Source organism: Alternaria ethzedia (assembly GCF_023757985.1).
Source record: "Alternaria ethzedia strain BMP 0044 chromosome Unknown scaffold_7, whole genome shotgun sequence".
NCBI lineage: Eukaryota > Fungi > Ascomycota > Dothideomycetes > Pleosporales > Pleosporaceae > Alternaria > Alternaria ethzedia.
Window position 1 is genome coordinate 859,231 of NW_026056200.1, and position 17,786 is coordinate 877,016.

Consider the following 17,786-nt stretch of genomic DNA (forward strand, 5'->3'; position numbering starts at 1 on the left):
AGATATATCAGCAAGATGCATGGGAAGGCGTACGAGGTATGAAGATACGATTTGATGAAGGTGGAAAAAGGTAGTGGAGTGCTTATGGACCTTCAGTGTCGGTTACAATATGGACCAGAAGTTGACCACAGCTATATCATCGCATGATAGATCTCGAATGAAGTACGTTTGAGCGATGACTGTTGCCTGCTATGCTCAGTGTCTCGAGTGAGTCAGATGCCGTGGTTTATCAAAACGACTATTGTGGATAACTGAGAAGATCACGTCTCATTTAGCAACGACTCAGAACCCGGCGCATATAGCTATGTTCACTGTGACACGTGCAAATGAACATCAAAAGTGAAGTGCTAAGACAATACAAGTATCAAGATTCAAACGAAACAGACAATCTGTAAGTGGTATATAGCGAGCGCGATGAATGATGGAAAGCATGCTTGCAACGCCGTGCATAGGTATAACGAGAACGCCTCGCGCAAAACAATACACTAACTCGTCAACTCCGTCGTAATCAGGTTCGTATCCAACTTTGCCATCTCCTCTCCTCACCCCTTTGAGAGCTTGTGAACATCAGTATACAGCATCTTGCAGACTACCATCCACCCCTGACCCTCCTGACCTTCTCCTTTCCGCCAACGCGGCCAGCGGTGATACGTCGGACCCATCGCCTGATGGCCCAGCCTCTGGCCAAGGCCTGGAAAGCCAGGACATCGCTTTCCAGTTGTTGACGACGGGCATCTTGGATTGCCTTCCAACGTCGTTGAATAACTGTGGCGGCATCCACCATCTTCTGTCGAGCCTGTGCTACTACAGCGCAGTCATGCGCTATCTTCATGGCTTGGATGCGCGTGCTGATCTGGCGACGAAGTAGGAAACAACGGACAGCTGACTGGATGGTTGACGCGGCGCGGTGTGTACGAGCAAGTGGCAATAAGCGACTAGCCAGGAAGGACAGTGTGAGGAGGGTGAAGTCTCGGCTTGGGATGGAACGAGTGGTGTTGTGCTGCGGCGTGAAGAGCGCAATGAATGAGGTTGAGCAGCCGACAGCCTTGAGCTTTGCTGCCAAACCAAGACGTCCGGTTCCTTCAGTGGAGATGGTCAGGTTTGAGGGCAAGTAAGTGTCGACAATGACCTCTAGGACCTTTGGATCCGCGAAGCTCGTTGTCAAGTTTGCGACGCGCAAGCCATGGAGACGAGCAATGGAGCGGGACCAAGAAAGAAGAAGACGCTTGTGGTATGCCATGCCGTCCAGCTCAGATGTCTCTTCCTCTTCGTTCTCAGAATCGAGGACTCGTCCCTCGTAGCTGTCTCGGGCTCTGTACCACTGGTTGCGGAAGCGCTCCGTCTCCTTGACCAGTTGCGGCCAGTCGACAAGACTTCCAAGCCCACACTTGCCGACAAGGGACCAGAGAAGCGAAAGCGTCTTCTCGCGATGTCCGTCGACGATATCTTCGGCTCGGATGCCGCTGACTGCTGCGCTAGGCATACCTGGTACGTTGCTCAATGCAGCCAGGGCGATCTGGACGTTGTAGACCTTTTGGGGACGGCCAATGGCCGGGTATTTGAGGTGTTGGGAAAGGATCCAGGTGTCCTTCTGCGAAGGGTCGAGGGAGCTGTTGAGAAGCTCACCGCTGGGCAGGCTAAGAGTGACGGTGTCGTCCTGCTGTGTTCCAAGAGTGGTAGACGGGTAGAGTAGTAGCTCTACAAGACGAGTGAGCACGATGCCATCACGGAGGTCGATGGCGATGTTGTCGATCTGATAGGTGTACTCCTGTAGTGGATACTGAACATGTTCGACCTTGTAGTTGAGGTGGTTTAGGGGCCGAGTAATGTCGCCGTGCGAAGGTAGCAGCATCTTCGATAGCTGATGGAGGACCTCCACAGACGTCTTGTATGATGACGTTGTCTGGAAAAGGCAGCCTGGCAGAGCGTCCGTTGTCTTCGCTTGGTCGAGGATGAGAACCAGCATCAGACTTCGCAGTGCAGTTCGCCGCCACGACCAGCCTTGGGAGCCAAAGTCATCATCGCCGCGTGTGAGGCTTGCAATGCTACCACCTCCGGATTTGACCCGGACAGCGTCCTCGTTCTTGATGAGAAAAGCGGACAGGAAGCTTTCGATCGCCCGGCGCTCCGCGCGATACTGGCGAGAGCCATCATCTGAGCACGTGGAGCCTGTGGACAGTCGGCAGGGCGTTGTAATTTGGCGACCGACAATAGTCTCAGCCGCGGCACGTAGTGCGTTTAGATCGTATGACTTCGTCCACAGGTTGAGGAACTTCTTGCGCAGTCCGACGTCGTCCTTGAGTCTAAGTGTCTGAGCGAGGAGGTCCTTCGGTATGCTGAGTGCGCCGAACTGAAGCGAAGCCTGTAGTCGCTTGTGGAGTGATGGCATTGCGGGATCGTGGTAAATGGCAAGCATCTTCTTGCGCATCTCCTCCGGACTCTGTTCCGCGCTCGGGTCCCTGGCCGCCGAGTCAAACACGGAGTTGAGAAGCTGGGTGATGGCGACTTCCTGGTAGGTGAGCCAGTTGTCCTCGTACAATTCCGGCTGAGCCAGATCCTCTTGCAGTACTGGGTACTTCTCTCTTGATTGCGGTCGCTGGCCCACTTCGTGCAGCATGGTAATACTGCTCGCGACACTTCCAGTCTTCTGACGACGCAGAGCTGTGGGTGGAGACTTGTCGGTGTGGAAGGGCGAGGAAGATAATGGTGCGCGCTTCGCCTTCGCCAATTTCGCTCGTTCGGTCTTGATCGTCGTCCTCAAAGATGCCCTGCTTGTTGCGGCAGAGGCGGTGCCATCTGCTCTTGCCTTGAGCGCCTTTGCTGGTGCATCGTCTTGAGCCACGTGCGACCGTGGTCGTTTCTGGGAACCCTCGGGCCTCTTCTTGGTATGTAGTATCCGTTCGGGCTCTTTCGGGGCGTTGAAATGTACTTTGGGTGCTTTTGCGTCGGGCTTCTTTGCATCGGCCTTGGTGAAGTTGATCTCGATGTGTACTCCGTTCTTCTTCTTCTCGACAGCCTCCATTCCCGGTGGAAGGTTCTCTTTTCCTCCTCCTGAGCCCACGACGTCACTCGAGAAGGACGAACCCTGTGACGAGCGCGATGCGGTACTCAGAGGACCTCGCTTCGGTGGTGCAGCCAGAGACTTGCGCGGTAGCTTCTTCTCCCTCTTCAACGCTGGCATGAGGTTGTTTCCCTCCTCCTCGGAAAGTGTGACCAGATCCAGTCCGATGTCTGGTGACGGCTCCCGGACGTTGCGCGACGCGTGTGTAGGCTGTCCCGGGTGGATAGTGAAGACTGACGTGTCATCAGACGGTATGTAGATGGTTCTCCGTCGCAGGTCTTTCTTAGGGGCCTGCTTCTTGAGCTCCTTCCTCTCCAGAACGTCCTCTTGTAGCCGTACAGTCGCATTGACATCCGTCGCATGCCTGTCGCTAGGTGCGTGCGAGACACGTCTCCGATGCGGCTTCTCCGGTTGTGGTTCCTGGGCAGGCGCGACTGCCTTGGGTATCCTCTGCGCGGGGTGCGCAAGTATGGTGCTCTTCTTTGTCCTCGCAGCTGCGGGAACAACGCTGGCGCGGCTCCTCCTCTTGACCGCAAACTCGGCTTGTTGCTGCTCTTCCTCCTGCGCGACATCCTCGAAGATGTCGAGCGAGGGGTTGAAGGCAGGCTTGTGTGTGGCACGCATCGGTCGTCGCGGCTTGGCCTGGCGGGGCTTCAGTTCGGTTGTGTATTCGAGGTTTGCCGTCGTGTTGTTGTCGTCGAAGTAGGAAGGCGCGTAGTGGCTGCCGTAGCCGCTGTAATAGCTGCCCGTGGAGGAATAGGGCGCCGGGCAGGGAGTGCCTGCCGTGTATCCGTACATGGTGGCGGGTAGTTGAGTCGGTCTGCTGGCAATGTGTTGTCGCGCCGGCGCATATAGGTTGTGAGGGATCCTCGTCCAAGAGCGTTCAGGATCAGTTGCCAGGCGTGGGCGCACGCTTAGCCCGTTGTGGCGCGGCAAGCGGGTCCCGTTTATCAACACTATCAACAGTGTCGACCGGGCAACAGCAGCCCTGCCAAACATCCGAACGACTATCACCAGCTTGACGTCACTAGGCATGACGCGCTACCATAGCATACCATACAATGCAGTGCATCTAAGGAATGCCCCGACCCGCTCTGATGGCTTTGGCCGCTTCCGACTGTGCTCTGTCCTCTGCATACCGCTGATAGATCGGCAAGTAATGCTCCCTCTCGCTGAGCGTTTCTTTGACGCTCTTCCTGCCCTCCACAGCAGACAGCCACTTCCTGAAGCGCTTCCAGACCTCTTCATCCTCCCCGCCTTTTCCTTTATCCGGAATGCCCGACCCACCCTTGAAGTGGTCGAATACCCACAGCCTAATTCCCCATGGGGCCAGGACAACGTCAATAAGTCCAAAGTCCTTGCCTGAGAAGTACGGCCCTTCAGCATCCATCTCACGTGTGAATTCCTTGAGATGGTTCAAGAATTCCTTCTGCTTCTCCTCCAAGCCACCGCCCTGATGTTGCAGAAAACGGTGGTAGGCAGGGATGATGCGACTGCCTACATAGTCGGTCCAGATCCTCGTTCTAGCTCTCTGATAGGGATCCGTCGGCATCAGGTGCGGTGTGTGCTGAGGGAATGCCTCTTCCAGGAACTCGCAGAGAACAGTACTCTCATAAAGTGGCTTGTTCTGGTATTGCAGCGTTGGGACTAGACCACGGGGGTTGAGATCCAACAGAGACTGTGGCTTGTGGTACGGGTTGACCTCAATATACTGGTACTGTATACCCTTCTCCTCCAGCGCTATCCATACGCGCTGCACAAAGGGACAGAACCATCCCGAGTACAGTTTCAGGGGGCACTCGGCTGAGTGAGCCTTCGAATATTAGCAACGAAGAAGATACTGTAGGTGTGCGTTTGCTTACTTTGACTGTCGCTGCTGCAAGTCCTGTCGCTTCAGGATGAAGGTCTGCGTCAGGATGATCTTTGCCCATGGTAGTAGTGATGGTAGTTATCAGAGGTGTAAAAGTATAATGTAGCTGTTGACAGAATGTGTGCTCTTACGCATATGGCGATCCCTCAAAAGCTATATAGCAGCGATCGCCATCTTTGCGGACTTCGACGCCATATACATGGATTGATCACATCATCATCAAACGTCGTGGCTATGACGAAAGTGGGGTAGCCTCCAATCGCAGCTATCCACCCACGCAGGTGAAATAATTCGCCGCACACCTAAAACTTCTCCCTCTTGTAAGCTCTATAACATACTACAAAGTAGATATTATTAAATTCTAAAATAGTAGAATTATAGAGGAGCTTTTTTTCTATAATTCTACTACTCTAAAATTTTATTCTCTTTTGTTGTTGTTATGTTGTATAGCTTTTAAAAAGAAGACTTTTGTTGTTCCTCTTTGTTTTAGGTGGATTAGTGTGCGGCGAATTCCTTCACACGCGTGCCACCTTCGGAAGCTCGTTGACACATTCCGTCAAGCGCACATGCATGTATGGACGGTGATTACTTCCAGGCTTTTCAATGTTTGTTCAGCTTTGCACATCACGCCTTTTACACATACATTTTCGAAGTACATTGCATCGCGCATGTGTCATTGAATATGGTTATTATTGTAAATCTGCAAGCCTTCATAGCTTCGATGGAGATCTACCAAGATCTCAACATATTCCCATTACATTAACAGTGCTTATGTGCACTTACATCGACCTGGCCTTCTCCAAATCCGCCTCCTTGAGTTCCCTCAGCTTGCCGGTGTTGGCAACGCCACCTGTGACGTTCGCGCTGATGATCTCCTTTGCGTAACCCAAGAGGCCGACATCTGTGACGTAGTACGAGACGTACTTGCTCTTGATCTCAATCAGAGTCATGCGGGGGTCTTCGGGGCCACCAGTGTGCTTGCCATCACCGAGATCACCGAACCATGCTGCAGCGCCACGGCTCCATACCTCCTTGATGCGGGGGTCGCTGTTGTCTGTTGTTGTGGCAGTTCCTGTGATGGAGGCCCACTCTTGTGTCTTCAGGTCCTGGAACGAGATCTGGACTTCTTTGTTTTGGTTCAAGTCGTTGAACTTTTGCGAGTGGTTGTTGGCGAGGAAGAGGAAGTCGGGACCGTCGCGGCGGGCGAGGGCCATGGAGCGACCGACGGGGCCTGACAATGGTTAGTCTAGAGCTACGTGGGATGGAACTGAGGGGATGGAGCTTGAAAGTGGAGGAATGTAGGGGTAAACATACCAACACCATTGCGGTATGTGTTGAGCATGCAAATCTTCTTGCCGTCTACCATCTCAAAGAACTGCTTGATCTGCTGGTCCTTGGGGGTCTCATCGTCGTACTGCTTCGCGACAGAGGGGTCGGTCTTGGAGTTGACCTCGCTAGCCTTGAGTTGGTCCGGCATTCTGGAGATGTGTGTAGTGGAGAAGTATCGAATAGTAGTTGTTTTAATGGGTGTTGAAATGCGAGTTGCAAGTTGAATTCTGGGTAGAGCTGTTCGTGCGGAGCGTACAAGTAGTCGAGGACCAGCAGACATCTTGGTATAGGCTGCTCGTGATATGTACGTGGACGTAACGGTGAGATCAGAGGGTCAAGTAACAGCGGATATTCCACGCCGACGCGAGCCCATGTGGCTGGTCGAGGGGCGCCTCATAAGCAGCATGACGTCGTGATGGAGCGCGTTCGGTGGGCTGGTGGCACACTGGGTGGAGGTGGAGGCATTCTAGACATATGCATGACGATGTTGTTAATTCGCGTTAGGTGCGCGGCACGCTAAGACGCGCCCGATCGATCTCTCCCGGTAGCTGCCTTCGGGGCCGGTGTGCACAGAGTCCGAGAGGCACTCGCATACACGCATTCCATGTGAGAAGATGCCGTCTCGCCGATGGTGTTTGTTCCGTGCCAGGTACGAAAGGGTGGGTGGGTCTCAGCATCGGTAGCGGTCCTATTCCGTACTGCAGCCACTACGCATGTCCGGAAGGAAGGCACTCTATACAAGAAAAAGAATGAACAGATCTAGCGCCTACATCGACGTTAGGCTACCTACTTTGCACGTTTCTATGTTGATGTAGGCTGCAGGCCTGTTTGATTTTTTTTCATAGGTTGACGTGAAGGCTCACACATCGGAGATATCGCTTCATCTTGATGAGTAGGATATGTAAAGTACATTCATTCATCTAAACATCTAGTCGTAGAAAGAGGATCTGGCTAACACATCAAACCGCCCTCCCAAAGTGGTCGCTCGCTAGATCCCTGCTGTCCCAACGCTCATCGTCGAGTCTTCTCTGTGAACTCAGTTCAATGGTCTTCGTTGCGGGTATTTCTATTCCTCCCTCGTCAATCCCACTCGTACTACTGCTCGCATTATCGTCGCTCAATCGGTGAAACTTGCCAAACTCGGAGACGTTCCCGAGCTCGAAGACTTCAGGCTGCGTGTGGGTCGATGTGAATGTTCTTTTGACATGACTTCTAGTCACACCGACAGTAGACTTTGTATGTGTAACAAAGCCCTGAAGATGGAGGGCCTTGGCAAACATCCGAAGAAGAGGTTTGAATGAGAGGGCACAAGCGCTGAGAAGATACATGCCGGGCTCTATCATTGTCCAGTTTATGAGCGCAACATGGTTCCATGTTACATCTGTAAGAGGACCGGCTTCTGCGAGGGTCTGGGCGAATACGACGGTGCGGATTATGGATGCGACGATACCACTATATATCGGTCAGCTACGAATAAGGCCTGGGAAGTATAACTGGCAACTTACACGCTTCCGGTCAGGAAAATGAGTAACAGCCCAATTCTTCTTCCAACACTGATCTTCAGACACCACACTGTTCTTAGAGGTAGTATCAAGACGGCCAAATCGGTTGCGATGTTAGGTACGCTAGAGCTGTTCGCGAAGACTTGAACGTTGAAGCATCTTCCGTTCGGAATGTTCTTGTCCCAATTGAACCTGAAAGGCATGCACTGGAACCCGACAGCTACGGTGAAAGAGATCCACGTAGAAAGAATGAGAACGAGTAGCGTCTTAGCAGCCAGGCGCTCGTACTTGTTGGTAAGGATATGCAAGTAGAGCAGTACAACGGTGAGCTTTGGGAATGCGACAGCTGCTGGATGCAGGACCTCTTGTATCATAATGCCTTTGAAGTGCTCGGATATCTTTGCCGGATCTGTGGACGCAATGTAGGCCATATGTCGTCCAGTGCTGGCTTTTTCGACCATGACTGATTGATATGTTAGCTGGCGCAAGCAGTCTTCAAGGCGTTGCATGCTTACCGATACCAACAATGCAAAGGCCCACCTCAGCTAGCCATGCAAAAGGAACGAGAACATCTTCGATGTTCAACGCGGTACTCGTGAGATAGCGTGAGTAGTAACGTAAGGCAACAAAAGATGTGCAGAAAAAGATCAGCAGGCAGGCTGTCGCTTTGATAGTTGGGCCTCGATCCTCGGCCAGAAACTCTGGCGAGGTATATTGCGATAGACTCATAACAAAACTAGAGAACCTTCAGCTGCCAAAATGACTACCAGAGTCACGTATTCGGCAATCTGAAAGTAGAAAGAACGGCCACGAGCCGACCGAGCGCATATCCTGTGGGTGGGGCAAGCATCAAATACTATCGCCACAAGTCATCTTGCGGCGCGGTATGTGTTCATGGGATCTGGCTGGCCAGTGTATCAGAGATGCAGAAGCACCTAGCGTGTCTGTGCTAACCTCGAGGCATGTACCTTGGTCGAGGAGATCTGAACCATTGAGATAGCTCTGGGGAACGCGCCATAATGGATAATGGGGATATCAGACGTGTTTGGGAAGACCACATAGGCTGATGCATTGTGACAGGTCGCATGTTGGTACCTGCAATCCCAAGTTGGCAGATGGGTTTTCTTCCGAGTTTCTGGGGTATATGTAAATAAGCTTATGGGCCTGTCGTTGGTATGACGTTGGACGAACGCATAGCTTTGCGCTCACTAACTCGATAGAACCGATTACGACAAAGCAGAACTGTTCTTGATTCGTCGTCAGCAGTGCTGATTACCTTTTGTTGTTGGTGTTGGATGGGCCATCACTTCGTAGCAGCCGGTTGACCTTTCGAAGCATTGAGGGGATATCCGAGGCATGTGTGTGAGTGGAGGATACATTGGCCGTTGCCATGGATGAAACGCGCATATTCGCCCTGAATGCAGGCTGCAAGCGAGATCTAGTTTTCAACTCTGCCGCAGGGGATGTTCGTGTCGGGTCAACACAATACAGACCTGAAGGGGCTTAGGAGATCTGAAACGCAGTTTCCTGCGGCTTTTCACGTGCATGAACGGGTACATGAGGGTACCTTGCAGCCATCGGATCGCGAATATGGGCGACAAAGATCGCATGCGCTCTGAAATGAAGTGCTTCATCATGTATCCGGCCTTGATGTTCGTCGCGAGAAAGTTCGCAATCTCGTACAGAACCCACCAGCCGGAACCAAGGGCGTAAGGCGCTGGTATCAGTTGACGCGACACCAACATATTGTTGCACAGTACCTGCTTGTGGGAAGTCCCAAGAGGTTGGTGGTATGTTCAGAGCCAGTGACGTGAGTGCTCGGTTGGATAAAGTGATGAGTTGCAGTGAGGTTGTTGCCGCGAGACTGTGAGACACCCCGAGTCAGAGCCCCGCACGAGCCACAACGCACGCACTCAGATGACGAAGGAACCTTCAGCATGGAAAGAACCACGGCACAAATCCATCTGCAGATGTGCGAATTCTCCTGATGGAAGGACATGCAACGACCGCGCTCAGGCCATGGGTTCCGCTACGTAATCTACCGAAATCCTTCACTAACCATATGCGCAATGGAACGCCCTGAAAGATGCAGAATTCGAGATGTTCGCGCCCTTTTGCGACAAAGGGCGACAAACTGTTTATTTGTGGATTCTTGATATATGACTTCCTCTCATGGATTTATCTTCGGATACGACATCTCACCTTGCTTCCTTCCATCACGTACCTCTTCGTCATCAGTCAGCATGCCGAACGAAGATGCCGAAGTATACGCCCTTATGTCTGAGGAGGGACGGAAGTGGATGGAACAATACCCACTTCACGACAGCGATTGCGAAATCCACACCGCGGCTTATAAAGGCGATGTTGCTCTGGTCACATCTATACTAGAGAACAACACAACCGCCACCACGAACATCGACGCTCGTAACGGGAACGATTGTACCCCTTTACACCTCGCTATACGCGCCGATCACGGATCGGTTGTACAGCTTCTCTTGGAAGCTGGTGCAGATCCTACACTCAAAGACGACATCGAGCCAGCCTACCAAGTTTCGCTGTCTGCACTTGACCTTGCAGCTTGGCTGGGACAATCAAATGCATTAGCCGCGCTCCTCGACCACGATATCAGTATATCGCCATCCGCGCTATTTTTCGCCGCATCCAAGAATCACGTGGACTGCCTTGCCTTGATTCTAGAGAAGCAGGGAACTCGCGACTTCTCTGATATGTCCAGGCTAGAGGCTGTACGGCTAGCCATAGAAAGAGCGGCCTTGTGTTGGCATGTGGAGGCTTTTGAGCTACTTCTCCACTACTACCAGGCAAGGTTTTCAGATCCCGTACGCCTCAATGGAAATGGGACAGCCCTAGGAAAAGCCCTCATTTGCGCCCTTTACGACTACGACTGTGACGACCGATGCCGACCACCAGTCTTATGCTGCCCTCTGGACAAAAGCGTTTCTAGCATCATGGATAGTCTTGTCAAAGCTGGTGCTGATGTCAATACGCGTGACGATCAAGGTCGACACTCTACAGCTTTTTGGGCTTGCCTGCACATGTCGCACGTGCCGCGAGATGTTGTACGATTTCTTCTGGCCAACGGCCTGCGCGTCGATCACGTTGCGCCTGATGAGACTTCGCCGCTTTGCGGCATCATTCGAGACGCGGACGATGACCCGAGTCTTGTTGAGGATCTCATCAAGGCGGGAGCAAGCGTATCCGGTACAGACGAGGACGGCTACACTCCATTGCATTTGGTAGCAAATGCCTCATTCGCAAAAGTTCTCATCGCGAACGGCGCGGATGTTTCTGCTCGGGCGCTTCAAGGAGAGACACCACTTCACACAGCATGCGAGTATGGCAACATATCAATAGTAAAGTTGCTACTTGATAACGGCGCGAATGTTCATGATGTCACTTCGGGAAAGACTGATCGTACCGAGATTGGGTGGACACCGCTTCGCTTCGCAGTCGAATTCTTCTCTCACTATTCCAACAGTAATGAAGAGCGCTTACAGCTAGTACAACTGCTTCATAACCATGGTGAATATCTGCACACCACTGCTGCAGATGGCTCGACAGCGCTGCATGGCGCCGCTCAATTCGGCAACGAGAAGCTTGTCCGCTATCTGATCGACTCTGGCGCCGATGCGTGCGCCAAAACAACGTCTGGCATGAACACCTTACACTGCGCAAGTAAATCCATCGAACCAGGAGATGAAGTCAGGATTACATCAATCATCGATGTACTCCTTGAACACGGTGTTGAACTGAACGCACTGAATCAGGAGGGGGAAACCCCATTGCTCATGTCCGTTTCAGAAATTAACCGCCCAGTGGGATTTAGTCCTGCAGTATGCAATCTGCTGTTAGAGGAAGGTGCGGAGAGAACCGCAAGGAATACTGAGGGTAAGACCATGGTAGACATCGTGAACGACTCACATAGCTGGATCTTCGGAGAGGACGGACTCGTGCGGAAAAAACCTCCGCCAGTACACGTAGCGTCTAGTAGGGGCAAGGGCAGAGGCAGGGGTAGAGGAGGGTGGCGATATAGTGAATGAAACCACATACGCCCTCTTGAAGATCGAACTTTACTTCAACATCACCATCAGAGGTCGCACATCATAGTCAATCCAAACAAAATTCAATTGTAGAAGCCGAAAACCATATCCAAATTAATCATACTACCAAGTAATCCAAAGAGCATCTGCTATATGCAGACATCGCTAACAAAAACAAGATATGGGTATATAGATGCCGCCGTTAACAACCAAATAAAGAAAAGGGTATAACCAATAAAGAAAGGGGTATATCCTCGTCAAAGTCGTTAAAGCGTAAAGAATCGTAATCGTAGCCGTGATTACCGGGCCCCCAGGGCCGGATGCCAAGAGTGGAGAGAGAAAGAGGAAAAGAGATGCCGACCAACGCCATGAACACAACAGAGTAGAGAGAAAAGTCAACCAGCAGGAACGCCAACACCAGTAAGCAAGAGGAAATAGCAGACCCGCAGTAAACAAAACATGAAAAGGGAGGAACAACAGTTGTACAAACATAAAACAAACACCGACGAGATGATTCTCTAATCACCTCGTCGCATGAAGCCAAAACGCTTCTTTTTCTTCGCGTCCTTGGCATCTGCCGTGGGCGCATTGGGGTATCCATTCAAAGCAGCCTCAGTGTTGAGGCGTTCGGCTTCCTGGTAATCAAAGGGCATGTTCCAGCGTCTCTCGGGTATCTCTCCCAGTCTCGTGCTGCCGGAAGCAAACGTATAGCTCGATGGTGTGGCTTTGTCCAGGCGGCGGCGGAAGTGGAGGGTTGCTGGGGCCTGGTCGAGGAGTGGTGGAGGGGATAGGTAGGAGGGTTTCTCCGGGACTGGGGGAGGCTTGGAAGAGACTGCGGGTTTGGAGTGAGCAGGAGATGGGGAGCGGCGGGATGTAGGGGTAAAGGTGGGGAGCTTGGGGGTGGGCTCGTTATGGTGCTTTGGGGAGGGCGATTTGGTAGTTGTGTAGGCGTTCTCTTGAGGCCATGGTTCGCGCGGGTCGTCGAAGGAATCAACGCGCTTTTTGACACCACCACTACTGGCCCTTGGTGCTGCGCCACCTAGAGTGCCTCTGATGACACCAGATGTCTCAAGCTCGAATGGGTCGACAGGTACGTACAAGGGTAGCTGTGGAGCCATCTGGATCTTCTTTGGCTGAGGGGATGCCAGCGGTGAAGAGCTGCGAGATGAACTTGACGGCGATTTCACTGAAGAAGATTCCTTACTGGACGAGCTGCCCTTGCGGGTGGTCTTAGGTCGCATGACGACGAGCCGGGGTTCATTCGAGCTTCGGTTCTTCATGGACATGCGTGTGACTACATGGCCCGAGGAACGTTGACGAGTGGAGCTCGACTTCTTCTTGTCCTTCTCAGGGCTAGTGCTGCGAGAGGAGCAGTCGTGGTGTTTGCTTGTGCCACATCGCGGGCACGGTGGAGCGCCAATGTTATGCAGCTGGAGTTGAGACTGGCTTAGTCGCTGATATAACTGGGTAAGGCTTTGTATTGCTTCACGCCGCGATGCGTCGGACAGGTGGGTCAACGACTTGTAGTCTATGTCTAGGTGACCCTTTCCGCTTTTTTGCGCGTCATGGTTCAGGAACGCTGCGATGATGGCAACGAGGCCTGTGTTTAATTTGATCAATGTCTCTGCGAGTGACTGGTGCGCGATAGCTGCATTACGTTAGTACGGCTTATGTGTTAAGTGGACTTTGTACTTACCATCGCCCTTTGCGAATCGCGGCCCGATGCCGCTGTAGTAGCATTCAGTATACTTTCCGGCCACCTCCTCTGGCCCTCTGCGCAAGCTTTTTGAGAGTTGGTGCTCGGCAGTACTTGTTGAATCAGGCGTGTCGGTATCTCTCTTTGATCTGCGCTTTCTTCTTCTTTCGCGCAAGCTTTTGAAAATATCCAGTCCATTTTGAAAAGCTTCTATGATGCCTGAGACGCATGTAGATACCTCGGCCTCTTCAGGCCTACGCGCAACATGCGCATGGTCTAACTTGACCGCCATCGCTAAAACGCAAGACAACGAACAAGGAAAAGATGCAAAGCAAAATGGAACTGAAGAGAAGGGAAGAGAAAAGGACGATAGGTATACAAAATTGCAATAAACAAAGTGCGGTCTAAGCATCCATTAGCGAGAGTGAATGAAGAGTCATCCAAAAAGCCAAATCACAACGTTAACCTCAAGTCGTGTTAAATCGAGTCAAGTCGCCGTTAACACGCTCGCCCAAGACGGGGGCCCTTACACTTATTCCGTTGGCAGCCCGACCCTGGTCTGCACACGCCCTCGAGGGCTTGCAAGTGTGTCGCAGGGCTTGCGTTCCTGCAGCTGTTACTGGGTGCTACCCACCGTCCTCGCACCGCCCAGGCCGCCGTTTCAACCTGGTGCTGTTCACGACCTGCACGTAGCCGCCTCGATATGGTGTCTTGGGAGGCAGTCGAGGTTTGACTGGACACGTGTTTCGCGCTAGCGGCAAGCAAAGACGGGATGGGGCAGGCTAGGCCGGCATCGATAAGCTTTGTGGGTCTGGTAGTGGAGGGCCGAGTGCGTGCATGTACATGTGCATTCGAATGTGCATCAAACCATCGTCCAGTGTCGTCTCGGGGGCTGGATTCCTGCGAGTTGAAGGGCATGTGCGTGCGGGGTGCATACAGGATGAATGGTTAACAAGGCATGCTTCATTGTTTTGTTCAATGATGGTGATACAATCAAATATACACTCGAGAAACGCGGTGGAGCACCGACCGGTGTGATGAATTGGCATTCGCAGGGATTCCCTGTCGTGCTTCATTGACACATGCGACTCCCTGTCGCTCAAGAATAATCAACAAACCCGAACGCCTCGCTATGCAATACAGAACCGTAACAGTGTCATCGCCCATCGTCCAGCTACTGCTCGCCGTCTTCGACATCTTCAACAGTAACAGTCCGCCTTGTTGCAGTCTGGCCCTCAGAGCTGCTTCCAGCAACCGCAGAGCTTGAACCCTCGGCCTCAGTCCTCTCTCCTACGTTACCAAAGCTCCAGCTTGACTCGAGAGAGCTAGGCTCTGCAGGCTTTGGCGAACGATTGGAGGGCTCATCGGAAGTAGTCGGGTTTGTAGTCGATGAAGCTGGCTGGTTTTGTGAGGCCGCGGGAGCGGACGTCGAAGGCCCTGCGTCAGGTTCCGCTACTGGCTGTGTTGTCTGAAGTTGAGGCGGTATCGAGCCACTCTCTGGCGCCGGATGTCCAGGTTGCGAGGATGGACGTGTCGCGCTTTCTTGGCTATTCCGTGGCGCTAGGGCCATCGGCCTCAATGTCCACCCTTCCGGTAGCGTCAAGCCTTCAGGCACACCGGGATCGCCCTGTCGCAGAACGGACCCTCTGGCGAAGTAGGCTTGCGGTACGAACGAGTTCATGTTAGGTGGGTTCAATGGGGCAATAGGCGGTAGCTCTTGCCCTGTCGCGGAAGCCACGCCTGAAGCCTGCTGAAGCCTGTTGAGCTCAGCAAGAAGTCTATGGACAACCTCAAGTTGCTCGTGTTGTGCGTTGAGATGCCGCATCGACTCAATGATGTTCTGTTGTATGCGCAATATGTCGGACTGAATATCTGACGGATGCAGCGCGACGGCTCCGGGGATGGGGCCGGTGGGAAGGTTGGGAGTAGCCCATGGCGTGAAGCCCGTGTGGCCCTGTGCTTGGTTTTGATGTTCTTGATTCTGCGCCGCGTTGTTTCCGTTGGCTTGCTCGCGCAATCGCTGAATCGCGTTCTGCACAGCGACATTGTCCTGTTGTCCTGGTGGTACGCGAATGTTCCCGAGAGCGATCCGAAATGGCCCGAAGTTGAACACGCGCATGTTGCCTGCTGGAGGATTTGCTTGTCCACCCTGTGGTGCAGCCTGCTGACCCTGGCCCTGGCCTTGTCCTTGTTGCCCTCCGACAGCACCTTGCTGCGCATTTCCTCCAAACATTGCTCGCAGTGCCTCTCGGTTCTGGAGGTTTTGCTCGCCCGGGTTGGCTTGGTTGTTGCGTTGCGTGGTTTGTGTCGTCGACGATGAGAGTACTGGCCTTCGGCACGTGGGACAGACCTGCTGTCGCTCAAGCCAACTACGGAGACATCCGAAATGTAGGATGTGCCCGCAGGGGAGCTTCTTGGGCCGTTGTCGCTCGTCCATTCTTCGACCTGGCTGTGCACCATCTGCGCCTGGTTGTGTCCACGGCCGCATCTCTTCGCGACAGACGATACATGTGTTCTCCCGCTCGAGTTCTTCTGCCGTCGCATCTGGATAGCGTGTGTTCATGTCGCGGGTCGCGTTTCGGTACTGGATGAAGTCGTGGATACGCTTGAGGAGGGATCGGATGGTCATGAACAAGTCTCTCATGATGTGAATTGGTATGCCGTAGAAAGTCATCAGAATGACGAAGAAGCCCAGGTAGACGAAGGACTTGACAAAGTCGGTCGCGAGATCCAAGTAGAATACCCAGCGACCCTTCTCTTCCCATCCGGGCACGTCGCCTTCGTCTTCATCGTCGTCTGCCTCAACAGGCGCTTCGGTTCCTTCTGCTGTAGCCTGCTGGCGTGCTTGTTCCCTTGCGATACGACGAGCCTCCTCTCGTGCTTTCTCTTGGCGGTGTGTAATGTATAGTTCGACGAGCGACAGTGCGTATCGTAGCAGGGTCGATATCGATGCGGTGGCTAGGAGGACGTATTCGAAGCCAAACATGACCATGACACCCGGCCGTGCCTCTGACAGGATCGAATCGATGCAGTACTGCATCATGAATATGTCGAAGGCAACAGACAATAGCAAGGAGCTCATGAGGCGCGAATGAAAGAGCTTGGGGTTTGCCGGAGGCTGTTGCTCGAGGAATTCGACCCTCCCCTCTCCGATCCACTGCCAGACCTTGCCTGCAAGTAAGCAGAGGAACATTGCGAAGAACCACATGCCGAGGTCATCCCTAAAGATGGTCATGGCCAGCAGTGTCTCGCTCACAGCGAACCAGGCCTTGTCGTACAGCTGCTCGGTCTCGATGGGGCGGAGGGGGCCGTAGAAGAGGCGTTGGAGTCCATAGCCGAAGCTCGCGGCGACGATGAGCATCAGGTTGACGAGGAACATGAGCGAGCCGGTGCTCTGGGAGATGTAGACGGCGGCCGAGTAGAAGTTGGGGCGCTCGTAGTATGCGCGCATCAGCACAATGTTGGCCATGGCGGCCGAGCCCGCGACGTAGAGCTTGAGTCGACTCATGGTGCGTTGGTGAAGGTGCAAGGCGACTAGAAAGGAATGCGTGTCCCCATCTGAGGGTGATGAGAGCGAACACAACCGGGGAAGAGTCGCGTTCGCGTGATGCGGCGGTGCTGGGAGAAAGGCAACGTGGAGGCTCCAAGGGAAGCGACCTGATTCGCCCGCCAGCAATGACGTCTCGCGGGCCCGCCTCGGTCTCCCGAGATCGCGACTTCCACCTCATTCACCCATACACTCGCGTATGTTCTCCTTGAGACGCATCGCTCATCAGTATATCTCAGATGATACTACTCTGCACTACTACCTCCAGAAAATACCACATGCTGGAGAGTGCATGTACCATGCCTACGTATCGTGGCACGCAATAGCGCGTATGCGTTCTACATCTATGGTACCCCATTCCATGCCGCCTTTCCATGGGACTGCTCGTTCCTCCGCACGAGCGTTCCTGCGCAAGGGCTGCACGCTCCGAAGCTACTCCAAAGAGTCCGATGTCGTCCGGATTCTCCATAGTCAAGCCCTTGGGTATCCCCGCAGTAAGACTTGGATCTCGGAAGAATACTCGGTAGCACAACAACCCTTTACTTACTAAGGACCGTTGTCGGTAATTTCCAGCCAAGCCACGTCGTGTATACAAGAAAAGTCTTCCTCGACTTGGACCAGGCGCAGGTATCACGAGCTTCATCGGAGAGTCTCCCGGACTTCGAGACTCGCTGCTATGTCACATCACGTTAGCAAACGTGCAAGAGATGACCGAGTGGCGCA

At 53.1% G+C, this 17,786-nt stretch overlaps 7 protein-coding genes across 7 annotated transcripts; 1 reads left to right on the forward strand and 6 right to left on the reverse strand.

The window, feature by feature from the left end:
• Positions 1–589: 589 nt before the first annotated feature.
• J4E87_004103 (uncharacterized protein) lies at positions 590–3,859 on the reverse strand (the record flags this gene model as incomplete). The annotated part of the gene is made up of 1 exon (XM_049375726.1): positions 590–3,859. One exon carries the CDS (start codon positions 3,857–3,859, stop codon positions 590–592), a length of 3,270 nt encoding a protein of 1,089 aa, XP_049234711.1.
• A 274-nt stretch (positions 3,860–4,133) lies between these two features.
• On the reverse strand, positions 4,134–4,992 carry J4E87_004104 (uncharacterized protein; the record flags this gene model as incomplete). Its single annotated transcript, XM_049375727.1, has 2 exons — positions 4,134–4,874; positions 4,924–4,992. 2 exons carry the CDS (start codon positions 4,990–4,992, stop codon positions 4,134–4,136), a joined length of 810 nt encoding a protein of 269 aa, XP_049234712.1.
• A 718-nt stretch (positions 4,993–5,710) lies between these two features.
• J4E87_004105 (uncharacterized protein) lies at positions 5,711–6,408 on the reverse strand (the record flags this gene model as incomplete). The annotated part of the gene is made up of 2 exons (XM_049375728.1): positions 5,711–6,162; positions 6,246–6,408. 2 exons carry the CDS (start codon positions 6,406–6,408, stop codon positions 5,711–5,713), a joined length of 615 nt encoding a protein of 204 aa, XP_049234713.1.
• An 811-nt stretch (positions 6,409–7,219) lies between these two features.
• Positions 7,220–8,491, reverse strand: J4E87_004106 (uncharacterized protein; the record flags this gene model as incomplete). The annotated part of the gene is made up of 3 exons (XM_049375729.1): positions 7,220–7,712; positions 7,766–8,225; positions 8,278–8,491. The coding sequence occupies 3 exons, from the start codon at positions 8,489–8,491 to the stop codon at positions 7,220–7,222; spliced, it is 1,167 nt and encodes a 388-aa protein (XP_049234714.1).
• A 2,324-nt stretch (positions 8,492–10,815) lies between these two features.
• On the forward strand, positions 10,816–11,820 carry J4E87_004107 (uncharacterized protein; the record flags this gene model as incomplete). The annotated part of the gene is made up of 1 exon (XM_049375730.1): positions 10,816–11,820. One exon carries the CDS (start codon positions 10,816–10,818, stop codon positions 11,818–11,820), a length of 1,005 nt encoding a protein of 334 aa, XP_049234715.1.
• Positions 11,821–12,338: 518 nt separating this feature from the next.
• J4E87_004108 (uncharacterized protein) lies at positions 12,339–13,808 on the reverse strand (the record flags this gene model as incomplete). The annotated part of the gene is made up of 2 exons (XM_049375731.1): positions 12,339–13,468; positions 13,517–13,808. 2 exons carry the CDS (start codon positions 13,806–13,808, stop codon positions 12,339–12,341), a joined length of 1,422 nt encoding a protein of 473 aa, XP_049234716.1.
• An 882-nt stretch (positions 13,809–14,690) lies between these two features.
• On the reverse strand, positions 14,691–17,024 carry J4E87_004109 (uncharacterized protein; the record flags this gene model as incomplete). The annotated part of the gene is made up of 1 exon (XM_049375732.1): positions 14,691–17,024. One exon carries the CDS (start codon positions 17,022–17,024, stop codon positions 14,691–14,693), a length of 2,334 nt encoding a protein of 777 aa, XP_049234717.1.
• Positions 17,025–17,786: the final 762 nt, after the last annotated feature.